Below are 18,183 nucleotides of genomic sequence, written 5' to 3'. Positions count from 1 at the left end.
CAGACGCAGAGTGCAGAGTGGAAGCCGGACGAGCGTTGATGGGACGGCTGGCTGGCCGAAGATAGGAACATCAGATGGGACGAGGGGCCCTGTCAATTCCTCGTGTCCTCTTTGTACCAGTAAATCCCATGATAAAGCCAGAATAAAACTACTCAGTACTGCCCTCCTTCATCACGATTCTGTCCTGGCTAGACTGCACTCGCAAATTCCCACACCAGCAACTCAGCTCAGAGACCTATCGTGTCGTCTAACTGTTGTTACTCCCTACTTTCTACTGTACTCCGCTGTCGTCTTTGTTTTTCCATGGCTAGCCATCGCCGTTGTCTGGCCCTTGCATCGTCACCGTCATCACCAATGGGCAAGACGGCGACCCACTAACACCTCGTCATTGCCCTTGGCCACCCTCGGCCCCCGATTCTTCAAAAGTTATAACACACCACACCACACCACCACTATTAACTCTCCATCGTCGCAAAGCCTACAGACGCCGCAATTCCCTCCCTCCCTGCTCCCTGCTAGTCGGCCCTCGGCGCCCCGTCGATCACTCGTCCACCTGCACCCTGCGCACCACCTGGGCACCCGGGCATCCACCCCCTCCGCGCCTTCCCTTCTTCGCCCACCTTGTGGCACCCAACCTTGGAACAAAGTCAACCTCCAGCTCCAACTGCTTTTCCTCCTCCTCACGCACGCACGCGCAGCCTTCACCATTTGCCTGTACGCAATCCCAACCTGTCCCTTACGATCCCACTGCACCGGCTGCAGACGACACACGCACCCTCGCCCCGCACCGCCGCCTATTCGAGTTCTTTTGCAACCCGCACCCGCCGTCTCGCCGTCTCGCCATCGCTCCCTTCGAGTGCAATCGTCCTTGTAACCACACACTTTGCGTCTCTGCCCTTCTCCAAGGCCCTCCGGCCATCCCTCAAAACCCCAATCCTCAACATGGTTGCTCCTCTTGCCTAGATTGCAAATGCGATGCTGGTGCAAGCAGGAGCTGGCCATTCACACATGGATACGACCGCTCCAACACCCCTCGAGGCTATGGCTGGCCAAAGGTCGGACAATGCGATGCCCGCCCCTGCGACTGACGACGTTTTCGAGCAGGGGCGCGCGTCTCCAGCATCGGCCGTATGTTATCTGGACCTAGAGAGCGAGGCGCTTCATGAGGCCTTGGAGGCATCCCGGCAATGCCATACACCTCCACAATCCGTCCCGTGCGATTCTGCGACGGCCACGGCCGACGAGTCGGACAAGACGCCGCGTTCCGACATGCCGCCCGCTGCCGCCGCCGCCGGGGCGTCGCAGCTGCCTGATGCCTCCGAGTCGAATTACTTCTCGCCTCGTCCCATCCGGCCCTACGTCTCCAGGCTCCCTGCCTCCACCCCAGCCTCTGCGCGCCCGTCGCCCACAGCGAGCCTTGATGCGTCGTCCGTGTCAGTCTGTTCAACACCCGCCCTTCCACAAGAACGTCGGCCCAGTATACACAGAGATGACTCGAGCGCATCGACGACGACTGTTGCTACAATACGTGCCCACTCGGCCGAGCCGGGCACTGCATACCCACCCCCGACGAGGAGCAAGCTAGAGGGGCCTTACTACCCTAACCAGTCGTACGCCGCCCTCCAGTACCCACGCTATTTTCCCGGATCGGAACACAAACCAGCTCGTGGGAGCCGGATGAGTGGCGCCCGCCACTCGCACTTCCAGTCCTTCTCGGGGACTAGCATCACGACATCTGGCCTTTCGGACCATCGCCGAAGCTTCATGGACTCGGGGTCCAGAACCGCTGGTAACTCACCCGCTAGCAGCCCTGGCCTGTTCAGCCCCCGCACCCCTCCCCTGGGCGTCCCTCAGCAGTCCGAGGATGGACTCTACTCCAGCCCCTATCTGCATCATATGCACAGACAAGCACCGAAGGAGACACACAAAGCCGACCTGGACGTCGACCCCGTCTCGGGCCGGAAGATCATCAATCAGTACGAGATCATCGATGAGCTGGGCCGGGGCGTGCATGGAAAAGTGAAGCTCGGAAGGAACCTGGAAACCGGTCAGACCGTAGCCATCAAGATTGTCAAGCGCTACGTGAAGCCCAAGCGGCTGAACAGAGATGATGGTAGCCGCGAGGAAAAGATCAAGAAAGAGATCGCCATCCTGAAGAAGGCAAGACACCCCAACATCGTCGGCCTCCTCGAAGTCATTGACGATCCCGCACTCAAAAGGGTGTACATCATCCTAGAGCACGTTGAGCTGGGTGAGGTGAGGTGGAGGACAGAGGGTGCCAGGGAGATCTGCTTGATTGAATGGCGCCGTTACCAAAGAGAGGCCCAAGGCATGGCGCAGGACGAGGCTGCCATCAAGGAAGACTTGAGAATCCTGGAGCGCGCACATGAGAAGATTCGGCAAGAGCGGGTGGCAGAGCTGCGTGAGCGGGCAAGACTGATGCGCAGAGATAGGCGCACCGGCGATGGAACAGACGACAGCCATGGATGGAGCTTGGAGCATGGAGGCGAGTCTGACCAGGAGTCGATTGGCAGTAACCGTACTTCTCGAGCTTCCACAATCAGCCGCGAAAGAGCACCTAGCAGAAGCACGCTTGCCGAGCCTTGGGCGAGGACTGGGCATGACGAACCCAACATGGAGACTGCCGTTCGGGCCGAAACAGCCGCTCCAGCGTGCCAGCCGTTCGACGCCGATGCATGGAGTGGCCTAGAGGGAACTCAGTACGGCCCCTACGATGACCGTGGCCGGACTCCAAGCATAGCGGGCAGTAGCTCCTCCGGCTTAACCGAGGAGGCGGAAGACGTGCCGGAGCACTTTCGCTACGTCCCTTTACTCACGCTTCAGACGGCGCTAGAGATCTTCAGAGACACCGTATTGGGCTTGGAGTACCTACACTTTCAGGGCGTCATACACCGCGACATAAAGCCCGCGAATCTGCTTCAGACCAGAGAGCACCGTATCAAGATATCCGACTTTGGGGTCTCCTATCTCGGCCGCGCCAAATCGCCGTCGGATGACGACGATCTCTCCGAGTCGGATCCCCTAGGGCCGGAAGAGCCCGAAGAAGAGCTGGCAAAGACGGTAGGGACGCCGGCGTTCTACGCGCCTGAGCTTTGTCGCGAAGGGTTCCAGGTGTCCAAGCAGCTCGATATCTGGGCCTTGGGCGTCACTCTGTACTGCCTCGTTTATGGCAGAGTACCGTTCTTCAACCCAAACCAACATCAGCTCCTTGAGAACATCTTCTCGGATGACGTCGTCATCCCCCGTTTCCGGTTGAAGGCGACCATCGAACAATCGGGCTCCAGGCCCAGCTCGCATGGGAGGATGTATCATACAATGACCACTGACCGGAGAGATCCTCATGCTCTCGAGTATGAAGAGGTTGGGCACGACCTACGAGATCTCCTCGAAAAGCTGCTTACCAAGGATCCGAAGCAACGCATCTCCATCCGGGAGATCAAGCGACACCCCTGGGTCCTACAGGGGCTCGACAACTACGGCGCCTGGGTTGAGGAGACTGACCCCGAGAGAAAGTCACAAGGCAAGCGGATCGAGGTGTCACACGAGGACGTGGAAAGGGCCGTCGTCCCCATCTCATGGAGTGATCGCGTGCGGTCAGGGATGCGCAAGACCATTGACACCGTACTGGGAATTGGACGACGCGGTGGTTCCAGAAAACGGGCACAAAGTAACGTCACGAGCCCCGATACCCTTCAGCCCATGAGCACGCGTTCCTCCAGCAGCACCATCAGCCAGGAAGGCCGACGTCCGAGCCTTGCCATGACCACTTCGATTCTCGAAGCCTTGACACGATCTCGTGCCGAGTCGGAGCATCCGCTTTCGCAAAGCGTCTCTGCAAGTCCTGAAGCCAAAGAGCAAGTCAAGTTCTTTGAGCCCAGTTCGCGGACGGCGTCGCCATCACATATGGCGGAAAGCCGGGAACATCCTGCACCTCTTGCTGCTCTGACGAGGCCAATAGTTCCTGAGCGAGCACATTCGGCCACGTCCTCCAACTCTTCGCTAAGAACAGTGCGCCCGTCAGATGTATCCTTCGGCCCCACATCGTCTCCGAAACCCTCTGTTTACCCACCGCCTGGCCTTCCCGGTACACCCACCACATTGGAACCCGGAAGCAGCTCCACGTTTGGTAATCTGCTGGGCGGTGTGCCTCGTCTGGTCAGCAACATGCGGAGCCGGGAGAAGCTACTGAAATCCAAACGTCCGGCAGATCCGACGAGGGCCAAGACGGAATGGCGAGGAGAGACTGTTGATGACCCGCATAGCGAGCCCAGCCTAGCCTTGAGCATCGCTTCAGCTGCCGGACACGTGGATACGCCTGAAATTCCCGATGTATCTCCTCGTGCGAGACGTGGTACGTTGTCAAAACATGCGGATGCGGCGGATCATAGCGACCGTCTTGAACGGTCCGTCTCGCGGCAGTCTTCCGTCTCGTCCAATGCTTCCTCCTACCTGCAAAGACGACTAGGCCGCAAGACGCACTCCGAGCTGGGTCCTGTTCCGAGCCATGAGGAGGGCTCCGTGCTCCAGCCTCATCCAACCGAAACGCATGCCGAGATGGTCAGACGTGCCCAAGAGGAACACATTCGAAAGCGGGTGGCGGAAGAAAATGAGAACCGGAAACGGGAAAGATCACTGTCTTTGCAAGCACAACAACAAGAAGAAAGCTCGTCCAGCCCGGCGCCGTGCCCACCCAGTCCTGATGATCTTGCCATGTTCCAACGGCGGAAGGTGGAAGACTACTTGAACCACGGCCAGCATACCTCTGGAGACGGCAGTTTCGGTGCCCTTGCTGCCCAGTCCAGGGAGTTGGGCTCCAGCTCCTCTGAAGACCACTTCTCGAAGTCGACGTCGGATCCTTCTATTCCGTCCGTGTCTGCGAGTTCCTCCGTGGGACCTGACGAGTGTCTCCAGATGCGCATGGCACATCGCGATCCGGGTCACCAACCACCAAAGGGTACAGCCACTCGCGACTTTGGGTGGGAAGAGCAGCCCGACTACGAGGCCGATACCGACCACACAGCTGAGAGCGATTTGCCTTTGGAAAGCGACTTCGACAACTCGGATGACGACTTCCTCGTCATGGGGAAGAAAAAGCCTGCGCAAAGATCGAGTGCGTCCATCTCCAATGCACAGCTCGCAAGGTCCGACGTCGCAGAAGCTCGGAGGAGCCACATATCCGGGCGTCGCCGGTCCGCGCGCAGCGGAAGCAATGGCACAGTAAAGAAGGTCGAGATTCCTGGCACCCACGAGCCGGAGGACACGGCTGATGCCGCATGAAACGAGCCCACCTGCATTTTCCGCGTCGGAGTGGTCTTTCGATATAGTCTCGTATCTTTGTACGATATGCCATGGTCACGATCGATGTTCACATATACATAGAAAAGGCGTTGGGTTCAGGGCCACAGCTCGCAAATTCCGCTCTTCCGCATATCTGGGGTTTTACACCATGTACACATACTGAGATTGGCAGTAGCAGTTCCACATACGCAAAAGGGTTGAAGAGCACAGCTGGTGCGTTTTTCTATCTAGAGGAAGGGATGAATCTCTTGCGAGTCTGGCTGTGTGCCCCATGTGGGCACATGAGAACACGGCGTCGACTTTGATGATGATTTCTGGGGGTTGGATGGTTTCCGGGAGCACGGGACGACCGAACCACACCCGCTTTGTGCTTTTCGGTATTGCATTGCATGGGCTGCTTTTTTTCGTCTTTTTCCCTGCTTTTCCAATATACTGATCTTGTAGTCTGTGGACGGGGAGGGGATGTTTGTATATTTCTCTGATCTCTGAGTCGGTGCGTTGGGCGCGTTGGGCTTTTTCTATTTGTCTGGCTGATATTGCATGTGAATGGGACGGAAGGGAAATAGAGTTGATGACTGACGGATTGGTTGAGATGCGATGCGAAGGTGAAGCGAAGCGAAGCAAGTATCGTGTATAGACATTTTTGGTTGTATTGATGGCTGTGCCACCTGGCTGGGTGGTGGTAATATACCTATGCGCTTTTTGGCTTGGATGAGTGGTGGATAGACGTGGATGTGAGCATCGGACATGAGTGCAAACCTGGGCGGATGCTGGCGGGGCGGAACTGAAATCAAGGGAGGGGGCAACTACATTCTGCCTCGTTGGATTCAAGGGCTCAGCCGTCATATCATATGGACTGACAGCGAATGAAGCTCCATTTCCACAGAACGGGATGAACGCCCTGAGCACTGAGGGACATGGATGGGCTATTGTGTCACGTGACTATATACTAGAAAGGGTAGACGCCATTACACAGTGGGAAACATTAACAGTAGGTTTGAATTATTTTTGATTGTATTGAGTGTACTCTGTATTGTTACTCATGAAGTGCTCCAACGGAACGCTCATCAATCACGAGTTTCTGTGAATCTAGCCCGCACTGCCACATGGGCAATCGCCGATTGCCGACCGAAAAAACCACGCTATTTTTGGCGCCCCGCCGCGTCCCGCGCAGGGGTCGCTCTCAACATCTTCATTTCCCAACACCTCACGATCCTTCAAACCCCCAACCACAAAACTTCTCGCACCGTCTCTCCGCCAACTACGCGCCACCACAACCACCACCACTACCACCAGCAGCAGCGAACCAACAAGCCTCCGCAGGGCCGCTGAAAGCCGGAGATTTTTCCATTAGACGGGAGACCAGGTGTGCGCACACGAGTTATCTAGCCATGGCGCGAGGCAACCAGCGGGAGAAGGCGCGCGAGAAGAATCTCAAGGCGCAGGCTTCGCAGGTGCGTTGTCGTTTTTCGCTTTTCCTCTTTTCGGTTTCCGTTTCTCGTTGGTTTTTCAATCTGCGGTTCGGTTTCGTCGGTTGGGGTTCGTCGTTGGGTTCTAGGGGTCTGGGTTGTGGTTTTGGTTTGGTCTGCGGGACTTGTCTATTCCCTCTTCATTCTTTTACTTCTTCTTTTACTTTTCTGCTCTTATCTTCTTTATCTGTCGAAACGAGTGAGTGAGACAACGATACTAACTCGGATAACAGAAATCCAAGAACACTGTACGTCCCCCATTCCCCACCACCATGCGCGTGCTGTTGCTGTGCTGCCCATCCACTCTGTCCGGCACGCACACACCACGTCACACGTTCTGCCTATCCTTTCCTTGCCTTACCTTTCCCTACCTCGTCTCGTGCGTGATGAAAGAATGTCCACAGTAACTAACATCACGTCCCAACTTCGCAGCTCTCCGGAACCGAGTTCCAGCGCGCCAAGGAGGATCAGGCGGCTATCATGAGGGCGAAGCAAGCGGCTGGTACGTTCTTTTCATTCTTCTTCGTCGTCATCCCATTTACCCCTTTCATCTCAGCATCATCGGTACTGCTCGGTGTTGCAAAGTATGTCTCGAGAATCGATAGCTGACTCATCATCTCGAAACACAGCCGATGCGAGGAGGGCTGCTGCCGCGGCGGCGGGCGGCGGTAAGAAATAAACGGAGGGGGGCGCGATGGTGCATTGACGTCTCCCCTGGTTATTTCTTCTTCTTGAAGCCAGTGACGATGTCAGTGGGGGGGGAAGAATGCGGGTGGGGGAAGCGGGGGGACCATTTGTTTAGCAGCATCGGTGTTGACGAGGGCATGATTTTCGGGAGTTTTTGAGGAGCCGAAGGTGTTGAGCATGCCTCCTTTTGGATACCTTATTAGTTTTAGGGGAGGGGTTGGAATGGAATGGAATGTTTTGGTTATTCTATGAAGTTCTTTTATTCTTTATCTTTTTCATGCTTCCTCTTGGGGCCTTCTCAAGGCTGGGAGGGCTGTCAACTAGGGTACTATGTATGTGCCCACGGTGGCGTTTTGTTCCTGGTTGAAAAAGGGGTGTTTGATGGTTTGCGTTTAGTTGTACACGGGGCTGTATAGGACGGGAGTGAGGGGAGTGTTCTTGATTGAGAGCTGTAAGCCTCGGGGCTTTTGATTGGGAGAACGCTGGTACCCACCGGTGACCTGATGTCTGACTGATGAAGGCAAGGAAATCATACACTCCGTATTCAAAGCAAGATCCGTCTTCTCCCTAATTCGTTGATACTACCAAATAAATGTCTGGCGAAACTATCATCCAACATGTCTAGCGGCAATGGAAACTCGAACACTAACAACACTAGCGGCACCGGTAACAATATTCAAGCGGATACTAATTCCAGTGTCAATGTACCAGTGCCAGTCGTAGTACTGGCGCGGCTGCAGCCGGTAGGTGTTGGTATACCAGTTACCAGCTGCAGTGTCCTGAAATTCGCTGACTAACCAGCTGACACCCCTATCTATCACTCTCTGAGAATAAACGACGTTGCCCCTACCTATACTTTATTCTCATTTCAATACTCATTCCAATCTCGGTGTATGCAAGCTTCAATCTCGACTTCTAATAATACGCGCATTGTTCCTAGCTGCCATTTCTCTATAGGAGAGGCACGTGCAAACATTTTATTCCACCAACATGCCTTTCTAACTTTCCTTCTAGGATGGACTGGAACGAGATAGCAGAACGTAAACATCTCGTACAGTGCTATGACTGGGCAAGAACATTCATATCACAGAGACCCGCCATTCCCGGCTGGGTCTCCTCTTTCCGCCGAAGCAGCCCATTGTGCGAAATAGTCGACGAGTCATCCGGCTCCTTCAACCGGAGCTGCCACATGCGCTTCTCAGACGGCGTAGAATGGCTTGTGCGGTTCGCCATGCCTGGCAAAGTGATGGATGGGGACGAAAAGCTCCGCCGAGAGGTTGCAGTAATGCGCCTAGTGCGAGAAAATACAAGCATCCCAGTACCCGAAGTTCACGCATGGGGACTATCAAACGAGAATTCGCTAGGCCTAGGCCCCTTTATCATCATGGACTTCGTCCAAGGCGAGTCCCTGCATCGCCTTTGGCGACAAACGGATGAGGCGGTTTTAAGATCTGATATCAGCGAAGGGGACCTCCGCACGGTATATCGCCAGGTAGCGGGATTCTACCTCGAGCTTTCGAAACTGGAGTTCCCCCACGTTGGATCTCTATGCATCCGAGACGACTAGAGTATTCATACAGACTTGGGGCCGCTCACGCTGAAGATGCAAGAAATCGAAGCCCATGGGGCGGGGTAGGGTCGGGGGTACGTAGATTCTACCCACTTCTTCTATAAGAACTAACGAATATGTCAAGGCGATCGCTCGAGAACATTTCCATCGGCGAGAGAGTTCTTCGAGTACATTGCTGACCAGGACATGGAACAGGTGTACAAACAAGCCAATTCAGTCGACGACGCCGATGATGCTCGGGCCAAATACAAGTTCCGCCATCAGTTCAACGCTCTTATTCCCCGCTTTGTTAATGACGACTACAACAGGATGAAGCCTAGGTTGCTGTGCGATGATTTTCGGTACGGGAATATGATCGTTAATAACGCGAAGGACCTTCAGATAATCGCGGTCGTAGATTGGGAGGGAGTGGGCGTATGCAGCGCCCTATCAGATGCTCTGCTCAGCACCGCGCTGGTTTCTCATCTCGAAGCCAACTGAATGGCGTACACCAGCAGGTGCCGAATTCGAGCGGTATAAAGCATGTTTGGAGCTTTTCCTCGATGAACTTGAACGCCTGGAGGTTGAGAATGAGGAGGTCTGCGAACCGCCCGAATGCCCAAAAGTGAACGGGAATGTCTCCAAACAACTTGAACGCCTGGGGATTGGGAGCGATGAAGCGCTCAAGCAGGCCGAGCCCCCCAAGAAGCTTTCCGCCCAGATGCGCAAATCCATGACGGACGGCACGTTCTTGTTCCACGAGTTACTGTACGATTGTTACACGGATGCCGAGAATACGGCCTGGAAGGCGATATGCAGTCTGCATCCTGATTTTGAGGATTTCACCCCAGTTGCGGAGGAGGAACTGAGGGAGTTCGCCGAACGAAAAGTCAAGGAGCTGGAGGCTTATAAGTTGGAGTGGGGTGCGATAAAGGCAGCGATTGAGCGATCTGAAAAAGCCTGCCAAAGCAAGGTAAAATGATGCATGGTGAGCGTTTCCCAGTCCGAGCCTGCTATTTCGCAGCATTTCAGGAAGGGGCCTAGGGAAAGAGTCGGGAAGCTCAGGAGCACGAGCCGGAGGAAAAAGTCTCAAGTCCATGACCAATTTTGGTGATGTCAACGATCCTGTTGCGCGGAAAGCTCGTACAAGCACTCCCGACAATGGATTGACAATAGTGGCTGCTAACACGGAACCACTCAAATTCCCGCCCACACAACGCCATTCGCACTACAGGGAGGGAACTCCAGCTATGACTTCTGACGAGCGTTTTTCCGACGGACTGGGACCCCCTGATGCAGCTCTTCAAGGTGTGAAGCACTTCGGAAATAGTGACCACATTCAGCCGGACTCATCATCTCGTTCATTCCGAATGGGGTGATGCCATGAACAAGGTGTGAATCTTGTCCGAGGCAGTGGCCCATCCCACAAGGAAGGTCGAAGAATCGAGCTATGAGATGAAGTCGCCTCTCTCAGAGATGAAGGTTGAGTTGACAGCCTTTGGGACTGCATCGGAGGAACGTTTTCGCCGAATTGAGTTCAAGACCCAGTCCCAAGTCGTCGGAACTAGCAACTGTGGACAAGCACAGCCTGCGACGTCGATCGCTTCACCTACCCCAGAGACCCTTCAGACCGCTGTCTCTAACGACACTGGCACTTTACGATCGAACGCCATGCCATTTTCCTCCCTTTCTTCCACTAGTAGCTTCCACTAGTAGCCTCTCGTTTGCTGAAAGGTTTGAACTTGCCAAGAATAAGTATCAAATTGCTAGAGCGTACTACGGCATTGGCAATGGCATAGTAGTTTGGGAGAGTCCAGAGTGTGCTTTTGGCAGACGGAGATGTACACATCGTCTATAGATGCCGGAGAGGTCATTTGTGTTCTATTGTTGGCGATTTGCAGCAGGTTTCATTGCGATTTACGTCGCAGTAGTAGGTAGATATATCGTATTCCTCCTTCCTCATATCACCTCACCACAACCTCCCACCTCCCACGCTCCCACCTACAGCGCCTTCCGCAACGCACTCTTGAAAGGGATAATCTGGATCTTGCTCCAGTCCCACACCTCGTTCGTGACGTAGATGTCTCGCTTGATCCGCTCGATGACCTCTTCCTTGGTCTTGGCGCCGATGAGCATGGCGGAACCGGTCATCTTGGGGGTTTCGCCTGGAACCAGAGGGGAGGCGAGCATGGCTCCTGAGAGTTGGGTCAGTAGGCGTTGTGGGTGTTTGAGAGGGAGGGGGGAGGTGGAGTGAAGATTATGGGAAGAATAGAAACATGAGAAAAGAGGAAGATAGGCCATTATAAACAGAAGAGAAAAAAAATATTAAAAGGGGAATGGGGGAACAAAAGGGGGGAGCGTACCACCCCACAACCAAAAGGTCTCGGGATCCTCCTTCAGCCCCGATAGATGCCGCTCCCGCACCGCTAGGCGCTTCTCGATGGCGCCCTCGTGGTCAGGCGCGATGACGAGCCATTCTTGGAGCTGCTGTTGGGGAGTGGTGGTGCTCGTGCTGCTGGTGGATGCCATTGCGTGTGCTGAGAGTATGAAGTGGGGAGGACCGGGGAGAAAGGCGGCTAGAGGGCGGCGGAAGATGAAGGATGCTGGGGTCGAACGAAGCGGCGAGGTGGGTTGTGAGTGCAGTGCAAGGCGGAGAAATGGCCTGGGCATATATATATGTATGTAACCTCTATAGGGTGCGAATGGTGGTTTCGCTGGCGGACACAGATGGGGGGCTCGGAGTCGGGGGATGGTCGGGTTTATATAGGATTGGAGGAAGAAGAGGTGCGTACGAGGAGAGATGCGGCGAACGTTCAAAAGAGGATGGCGGTTACGAGTGGATATGGAAATGTAGTTGGTAGGGCGTGAAGGGCATGTTGATATGGACGGAAGAGTGCCGCGGGATGAGGTGGGGCGCGGGGGTGAGCTATGGTAGATACCGCGGCTATTGATGGATCTGATGGGGCAGCCCGGAAGCGTCTGTGAATTCTAGGAATGAACGACTAGAGTAGGATGCAAGAAGAATGATGCCTTGTCGTTCAAGACAACGATTTCAAAGGCGAAAACGTTGCCCGTACTATTGTACCTACAGAAGATGAGGGGAGCTTCCGCTTCTTCGGACTTATAAATGTCATCTTTGTAGGTAGGCCGTGTGCTGGAATGACGGTAATGGACGGGTGTGGGGTTATGAGTTGGTGTGAAGCTGTGCAGACGTTACGGGCTTTAGGGTTGCGTGTATAGAGGGGGTGTTCTGGAGTGCGGAATATAATTGCTACGACTGAAGTGTTCGAAGTCCCCAAAGCGGACTTCTGCAAGGCTCGAAAAATAGTACATTTGAAAATGAGTACAAAACTGTGCATGTATCGCAAAGAGATCAAGCCAATGAAACTTAGAGCATAACATTATTCTGCTCAAACGAGCGACACAAGTCCAAACCGCGTAATACCTAAAGTGACCTTCATAACCCATTCCTCCGCATCATACCATCCGAAAAGGAAACACACCACCAACGCCATCCCCATACGCCTTGGAAGCAGAAACGTATACACAAAGTACAAGCAGTCGCCTGCCCATCTCATCTACACTCCCTCCCCTCTCACAGCCCAAGACCTACCCATCTAACCACTGCACATGAGGCAAGCCTCCTTATTCTCTATCGAGCACGCCAACACCGCATCAGCATAGATATCCCCATCCCTAGCCTTGCTCTCATCCTCTTTATCTTCTTCCTGCTTCACAGCAGCCTCGGGCAGCTCCTGGTCATCGATCGGTGTCCCCTGCGGCTCCGACGAAATAAGCTTAGGGCTATCACCCTCTTCGACGTCGGCCTTGAAAGGCTTAGACGCGAGTGCGCTCTCTTTCGTCGCTGACAGGCGCTTATTCTCCGAGTTTGGGGGTGGAGTAGCAGCCGGAGTGGGAACGCCAGCTGTAGCAGAAGGCGTCGGGTTGCCGGTGCCGTTGGGAGTCTTGGACATGTACATGGGGCGAGGGACCGCGGCTGCAGAGCTCGAGTAACCGGCGCTTTGCACGGGGCGCTTCCTAGGTGCCAGCGTGCGAGCGACGGTCGTATCGGCAACCTTGAGGGCTTCCTGGTCGACGGTGAACTGGATGGGGGCGCTGGCGGCCATGGTACGGAGATAGTACATGCCAGTCTTGAGGCCCAGTTTCCAGCCGGCGAAGTGCATCGAGGTGATCTTACCCATGGTAGGCTCCTTCATGTGGATGTTGAGGGATTGGGACTGGTCGATGAAGGCACCACGGTCGGCAGCCATCTCGACGATGGTGCGTTGGGAGATTTCCCAAACTGTCTTGTACAGCGCTTTGATCTCGTCGGGAATGTTAGGGATGCGCTGAATGGAACCGCCCTCAGCGATGATGCGGTTCTTCATGTTGTCAGACCACAGACCCATGTCGACGAGGTCCTTGAGCAGCCAGGGGTTGACGACCTGGAACTCACCGGCCAAGACGCGGCGCGAGTAGATGTTGGAGGTGTAGGGCTCGAAGCACTCGTTGTAACCAAGGATTTGAGAGGTGGAAGCCGTAGGCATAGGTGCAACCAGGAGAGAGTTGCGAACACCGTGCTGGGCAATCTTCTCCTTGAGAGAAGTCCAGTCCCAAAGATCAGTGGGAGTCCGGTTCCACATGTCGTATTGGAGGATGCCCTGGGAGACAGGAGAGCCTTCATACGTTTCATAAGGACCGAGCTCTTTGGCGAGATCGCACGAAGCAGTGAGAGCGGCATGGTAGATGGTCTCGAAAATCTGTATGTTCAGCTGCTTGGCTTCAGGCGAGTCGAAAGGCATGCGCAGGGCAAGGAACGTGTCGGCAAGACCCTGAACTCCAAGACCAACCGGCCTGTGCCTGAAGTTGCTGCGGCGGGCCTCCTCCACAGGGTAATGGTTGACTTCGATGATCTTGTTGAGGTTGCGAGTGACCACCTGAGTGACTTCATGAAGCTTCTGGAAGTCATAGGCGTTGCGGTTGAAGTCCACGAAAGCAGGAAGTGCGAGTGACGCAAGGTTGCAGACGGCCACCTCATCAGGGGCCGTGTACTCGATAATCTCCGTGCACAAGTTGGAGCTGCGGATAGTGCCCAGGTTCTTCTGGTTGCTCTTGCGATTGCAAGCATCCTTGTAGAGCATGTAGGGGTTACCAGTCTCGGTCTGGGCCTCAAGAATGGCATACCAAAGCTTCTGAGCACGCACAGTCTCACGACCACGGCCCTCGGCTTCGTACCTGTGATCGTTAGCCAAGTCTACATGCATACTACACAGGATAGACTTACCGATGGTACAACTCCTCAAACTCCTCACCGTACACATCAGCAAGACCAGGGGCCTCATTGGGACAGAAGAGCGTCCACTCGCCGTTCTCTTGCACACGTCTCATGAAGAGATCGGGAATCCACAAGGCATAGAAGAGATCTCGAGCACGGACTTCTTCCTTACCATGGTTCTTGCGCAGGTCAAGAAAGCCGAAAACATCAGCGTGCCAGGGCTCAATATAGATGGCAAATGCACCCGGCCGCTTGTTCCCTCCCTGATCCACATAACGGGCAGTGTTGTTGAACACACGAAGCATAGGGATAAGTCCATTTGATGTGCCGTTGGTGCCTCCGATGTATGAGCCAGTCGCACGGATGCGATGAACGTTCAGACCAATGCCGCCAGCGGTCTTGGAAATGAGGGCACACGTCTTCAGCGTGTCGTAGATACCCTCAATGCTGTCTTCCTTCATGTCGATGAGGAAGCAGGATGACATCTGCGGCGACGGCGTCCCCGCGTTGAAGAGGGTGGGTGACGCATGTGTGAAGTACTTGTTGGACATGTAGTTGTACGTCTCAATCGCCTTCTCAATGTCCTCACCGTGGATGCCGACAGCCACACGCATCAACATGTGCTGTGGACGTTCAGCAACCTTCCCGTTTATCCGGAGTAGATATGAGCGCTCGAGGGTTTTGAAGCCAAAGAACTGGTAGTTGAAATCGCGGTCGTACACGATGGCGGAGTTGAGCTCATCAGCATGCTTCTGGACGATGTCGTATACTGACTTAGAGACCATGGGCTGATGCTTTCCGTTCTTTGGATTTATGTAGTTGTAAAGGTCCGCCACAACGGCTGACCACTGCTTTTTGGTCTGCTTGTGAAGATTCGACACGGCGATACGGGCCGCAAGAATGGCGTAATCGGGATGTGTGACGGTCATGTATGCAGCTGTCTCGGCAGCCTTCTCGGAGTCAGTGCTTGATTGATTGCAAGAAACGCGTAAGACCTACCAAGTTGTCCAGCTCGACGGTTGTCACGCCCTGATACACGCCAGAAATGACCTTCATTGTGATGGCAGCGGGATCCACATGGTCCGGATCCAGCCCGTAGCACAGACGGGACACTCGAGCTGTGATCTTGTCGAACTGCACGCGTTCTTTGCGCCCATCTAGCACAGAATCATTAGCACCATGCTCAGAGCGATGAACTAGGGCCGGCGTCGAAGTGGAAAATCGAATGGAAAGTGTGTTATCGTTTACTTACCACGCTTGAAAACGAACATATTGTCGGATAACTGAACACGTATTACACTTTTGGGTATCAAGCGTGAAGAAGGTGGTAGGTGAAGAGTAAGTGGGACACACGAAAACAAGGTTGCTCTATTTAAGACCGGGCGGGGACAGTGGACGCGTCGAACGCGCTTTCGCGAAAACAGAGCACGTGCATCGCTTGGCGTGACGCCCTCTTTTTGTAAGTGCTTGCATGGGCCTTGGTATTCGGAACAACCCTTTTCCGTCAGACCGCGCTTTTTCGGACTGACCTCCATTGAACATCGAGGAGGGCTCCACTTCCGCAGGAAGGCCGGTGAGACTCAGTTCCCTATAATACCGGTATCCGAAGCCCTGCACAATGCCTCGAGGGCATATGAAGTATCGGCACTTGAGCCGAAAGTCGTCGCATCGCGAAGCCCTCCTCCGCAATCTCGTCACATCTCTCTTCAAGTTCGAATCGATACAAACAACATGGCATAAGGCAAAGGAGGCGCAAAGACTGGCGGAGAAGGTTGTGACTCTCGCAAAGAAGAACACAGACGCTTCGAGACGGAGAGCACATCAGATTCTCTATGTATGAAGGGTCGGTCTTTGGACTGTACGACAGCTAACCCATGCGTGTACAGACCCCGGATCAGTTGGTACCCAAAGTTTTCGAGAAGTTCGGCGCGCGGTATGCGAATCGTCCGGGTGGATACACTCGGGTGCTCCGAATCGAACCAATAAAGGAGGATCAAGCGCCGTCTGCCATCCTCGAAATGGTGGACGGACCCAAGGATATGCGGTTTGCGATGACGGCGAAAACGCTAGCTTCATTACCAGAGGAGAAGAAGATGAACGAAATCACGGCCAAGAACGTAAAAAAGGTGACGCAGTTCAGAGAGAACGGCATGGAAGAGCTGCGCAAAGCAGTAGAAGAGATGCGGGTTACGAAGGACGAATATATTGGTGATATACCGGAGAAGAGGAAGGTCTATCCTACAATGTCCACTGATAGGTCAAGGCGATATCCACCTGCCACATCATGATTGTCATTGGTACACTGCTGTACACCACTTGTATAATAAAGAGCAAAGAAGGCTTGAAATGTTTGGGCGCGTCGTGGAAACAATGATGGACGGTTATTCTGCTCAATATTAGTGCTGGATCCATCGGGATGTCCCGCATCACCAATCGACTGACGAGAACTGTTCAGTAGATGGGTATGGTTTCAGTCCTCGAGAAGCCGTTCTACGTCATAATCTTCCATACCAGCCAGGAAGCAGTCGGCCTTAGAATGAGAATGAACGGTTTCTTGTTACAAAGCTGGCTCCGAAACCAGTCACTCTATTCTGTAGCGCATGCCGCAATACTATGAACTACGTTACTCTTGCGAAGCATCACGTAGAATAGTCGAGACCTTCTTGCGAGAGTCTATTATGCTGCCCAAAGGAGTTAGTACCATTATCTGGAACGACAGACCACATCCTGCTGCCACCTAATTGCTTATCATGAACGGGGCAGCAGGCTTCACTGAACCATCCAAAACTTTGTCTGGTTCCTGCAACCATCACACATGATCGGGAAACAACTCGTGAACGGTCACGCAGAAATATACTTGATTCTTCATCGATTGCTCGTCCGATACCTCATCCTCTCCAACTCGCCCAAGTCTACAACCCGCAACTCCCTCCTCGCCCAGAGAATAAACGCTAACACGAACCCCGGAACATACCCTCCACCTATCATCATCCCTTCGCTCCATGTCCGGCCTGAGAGGAGTTCCACAAGCGCAAGGACGGCGCAGATGCTTGCGTTTAGCGGGATGATGTATTTCCTCAACAGCTCCACTGTATCGGTGGATAAATAAGGCACAGGCCGCGACTCCGGGGAAGTCCATGAAGAGGCAGATCTGGCCCCAGTGGTTGGGTCACGGGATATGGATTTCCCTTTTCGGCTCTTGTCGGACACGGAGGCTGTGGAAGAGCTGACGGGTGGGAGAGGGAGAAAGTACAGAGTATACGCCGAACTTAACAGACTCCCGATGGCGAGAATACTCGATATTACGGTGGAGAAATGGAATAGACGTGGGAGGTAGAAAAGTAGAGGGGCCAAGGGAAGGATAAGGAGGAGGTGGGTGTAGAGGGTGGTTGAGGTGGTATCTCGGCTGGAAAGTTTGGCTATAAGATCCTCCTGGTCTAAGGGCCTTTCAGTTGGCGAGAAAAAGCTTGAGGAGTGTTGAATGTCAGTTACCTCGCTCATCCATTCCCTCTTCTACGGCTTCGTCGTCCTCCGAGTCGGGGTAGTGAAATGTTCGTCGGAGGCGTGCTGTTGCCATTATTGTAGGTTTTTCCTTGAGTGCGATACTAAAGTAGGCTTTTTATCTTGCAAGCATACTTTCATTCCTGTGAGGATGCACTTCAGTTGAGCTTCGAGACAGGTGATCTCTCACGCCAAGAGCTATTCTTGGCGTGGCTTGCACGAGTCCATTTTGGACACATATCGCAAGCAGAGACTCCACGGAACCGATTGTTATCCTGGCTTTATATCGCTTCTTCAATCGTGTCCCTGCCGTCGCGTATACTCACGATCATCCTAATTGACTGGAAGAGTTATTTGTACTCGATACCTAGTCAAGTGTCGGA

General features: G+C 54.0%; 8 protein-coding genes across 8 annotated transcripts; 4 read left to right on the top strand and 4 right to left on the bottom strand.

The window, feature by feature from the left end:
- Positions 1–1,239: 1,239 nt before the first annotated feature.
- Positions 1,240–5,289, top strand: EI97DRAFT_360962 (kinase-like protein; the record flags this gene model as incomplete). The annotated part of the gene is made up of 1 exon (XM_033794955.1): positions 1,240–5,289. A coding segment is annotated over one exon (4,050 nt), but the record flags the coding sequence as incomplete, so codon positions are not given.
- Positions 5,204–6,315, bottom strand: EI97DRAFT_183328 (uncharacterized protein). The gene has a single exon (XM_033793525.1). The coding sequence runs from the start codon at positions 6,163–6,165 to the stop codon at positions 5,461–5,463; it is 705 nt and encodes a 234-aa protein (XP_033657204.1). The 5' UTR covers positions 6,166–6,315; the 3' UTR covers positions 5,204–5,460.
- A 156-nt stretch (positions 6,316–6,471) lies between these two features.
- On the top strand, positions 6,472–7,290 carry EI97DRAFT_430695 (uncharacterized protein). The gene is made up of 2 exons (XM_033797753.1): positions 6,472–6,773; positions 7,022–7,290. The coding sequence occupies exons 1-2, from the start codon at positions 6,711–6,713 to the stop codon at positions 7,193–7,195; spliced, it is 237 nt and encodes a 78-aa protein (XP_033657203.1). The 5' UTR covers positions 6,472–6,710; the 3' UTR covers positions 7,196–7,290.
- A 1,431-nt stretch (positions 7,291–8,721) lies between these two features.
- Positions 8,722–10,301, top strand: EI97DRAFT_482361 (uncharacterized protein; the record flags this gene model as incomplete). The annotated part of the gene is made up of 4 exons (XM_033802066.1): positions 8,722–9,012; positions 9,043–9,107; positions 9,183–9,402; positions 9,443–10,301. 4 exons carry the CDS (start codon positions 8,722–8,724, stop codon positions 10,004–10,006), a joined length of 1,140 nt encoding a protein of 379 aa, XP_033657202.1. The 3' UTR covers positions 10,007–10,301.
- Positions 10,302–10,920: 619 nt separating this feature from the next.
- Positions 10,921–11,973, bottom strand: EI97DRAFT_183258 (uncharacterized protein). Its single transcript, XM_033793524.1, has 3 exons — positions 11,817–11,973; positions 11,388–11,686; positions 10,921–11,219 (listed from the first exon to the last, which is right to left on the bottom strand). Exons 2-3 carry the CDS (start codon positions 11,551–11,553, stop codon positions 11,026–11,028), a joined length of 360 nt encoding a protein of 119 aa, XP_033657201.1. The 5' UTR covers positions 11,554–11,686; positions 11,817–11,973; the 3' UTR covers positions 10,921–11,025.
- Positions 11,974–12,279: 306 nt separating this feature from the next.
- On the bottom strand, positions 12,280–15,685 carry EI97DRAFT_430692 (uncharacterized protein). Its single transcript, XM_033797752.1, has 4 exons — positions 15,552–15,685; positions 15,299–15,456; positions 14,309–15,249; positions 12,280–14,259 (listed from the first exon to the last, which is right to left on the bottom strand). Exons 1-4 carry the CDS (start codon positions 15,568–15,570, stop codon positions 12,642–12,644), a joined length of 2,736 nt encoding a protein of 911 aa, XP_033657200.1. The 5' UTR covers positions 15,571–15,685; the 3' UTR covers positions 12,280–12,641.
- A 119-nt stretch (positions 15,686–15,804) lies between these two features.
- On the top strand, positions 15,805–16,969 carry EI97DRAFT_392738 (ribosomal protein L17). Its single transcript, XM_033796267.1, has 2 exons — positions 15,805–16,133; positions 16,186–16,969. The coding sequence occupies exons 1-2, from the start codon at positions 15,918–15,920 to the stop codon at positions 16,585–16,587; spliced, it is 618 nt and encodes a 205-aa protein (XP_033657199.1). The 5' UTR covers positions 15,805–15,917; the 3' UTR covers positions 16,588–16,969.
- EI97DRAFT_499063 (uncharacterized protein) lies at positions 16,923–17,951 on the bottom strand (the record flags this gene model as incomplete). The annotated part of the gene is made up of 3 exons (XM_033802583.1): positions 17,792–17,951; positions 17,274–17,736; positions 16,923–16,980 (listed from the first exon to the last, which is right to left on the bottom strand). The coding sequence occupies exons 1-3, from the start codon at positions 17,874–17,876 to the stop codon at positions 16,923–16,925; spliced, it is 606 nt and encodes a 201-aa protein (XP_033657198.1). The 5' UTR covers positions 17,877–17,951.
- Between the last annotated feature and the right edge of the window lie 232 nt (positions 17,952–18,183).

This window comes from Westerdykella ornata (genome assembly GCF_010094085.1).
Source record: "Westerdykella ornata strain CBS 379.55 unplaced genomic scaffold EI97scaffold_3, whole genome shotgun sequence".
Lineage (NCBI taxonomy): Eukaryota > Fungi > Ascomycota > Dothideomycetes > Pleosporales > Sporormiaceae > Westerdykella > Westerdykella ornata.
This window is presented reverse-complemented; position numbering and strand designations above follow the sequence as displayed.

What these genes read in the sequence shown, in the direction of transcription:
- EI97DRAFT_183328 (XM_033793525.1), bottom strand. Translation starts at nt 6,165, where the DNA reads ATGACGGCTGAGCCCTTGAATCCAACGAGGCAGAATGTAGTTGCCCCC.
- EI97DRAFT_430695 (XM_033797753.1), top strand. Translation starts at nt 6,711, where the DNA reads ATGGCGCGAGGCAACCAGCGGGAGAAGGCGCGCGAGAAGAATCTCAAG. An exon ending in TCAAGGCGCAGGCTTCGCAG is followed by an intron (nt 6,774 to 7,021) that starts GTGCGTTGTCGT and finishes CTCGGATAACAG; the next exon opens with AAATCCAAGAACACTGTACG.
- EI97DRAFT_183258 (XM_033793524.1), bottom strand. Translation starts at nt 11,553, where the DNA reads ATGGCATCCACCAGCAGCACGAGCACCACCACTCCCCAACAGCAGCTC. An exon ending in GACCTTTTGGTTGTGGGGTG is followed by an intron (nt 11,220 to 11,387) that starts GTACGCTCCCCC and finishes CCCAACTCTCAG; the next exon opens with GAGCCATGCTCGCCTCCCCT.
- EI97DRAFT_430692 (XM_033797752.1), bottom strand. An exon ending in CCGTCGAGCTGGACAACTTG is followed by an intron (nt 15,250 to 15,298) that starts GTAGGTCTTACG and finishes GACTCCGAGAAG; the next exon opens with GCTGCCGAGACAGCTGCATA. An exon ending in TTTGAGGAGTTGTACCATCG is followed by an intron (nt 14,260 to 14,308) that starts GTAAGTCTATCC and finishes TAACGATCACAG; the next exon opens with GTACGAAGCCGAGGGCCGTG.
- EI97DRAFT_392738 (XM_033796267.1), top strand. Translation starts at nt 15,918, where the DNA reads ATGCCTCGAGGGCATATGAAGTATCGGCACTTGAGCCGAAAGTCGTCG. An exon ending in GAGCACATCAGATTCTCTAT is followed by an intron (nt 16,134 to 16,185) that starts GTATGAAGGGTC and finishes ATGCGTGTACAG; the next exon opens with ACCCCGGATCAGTTGGTACC.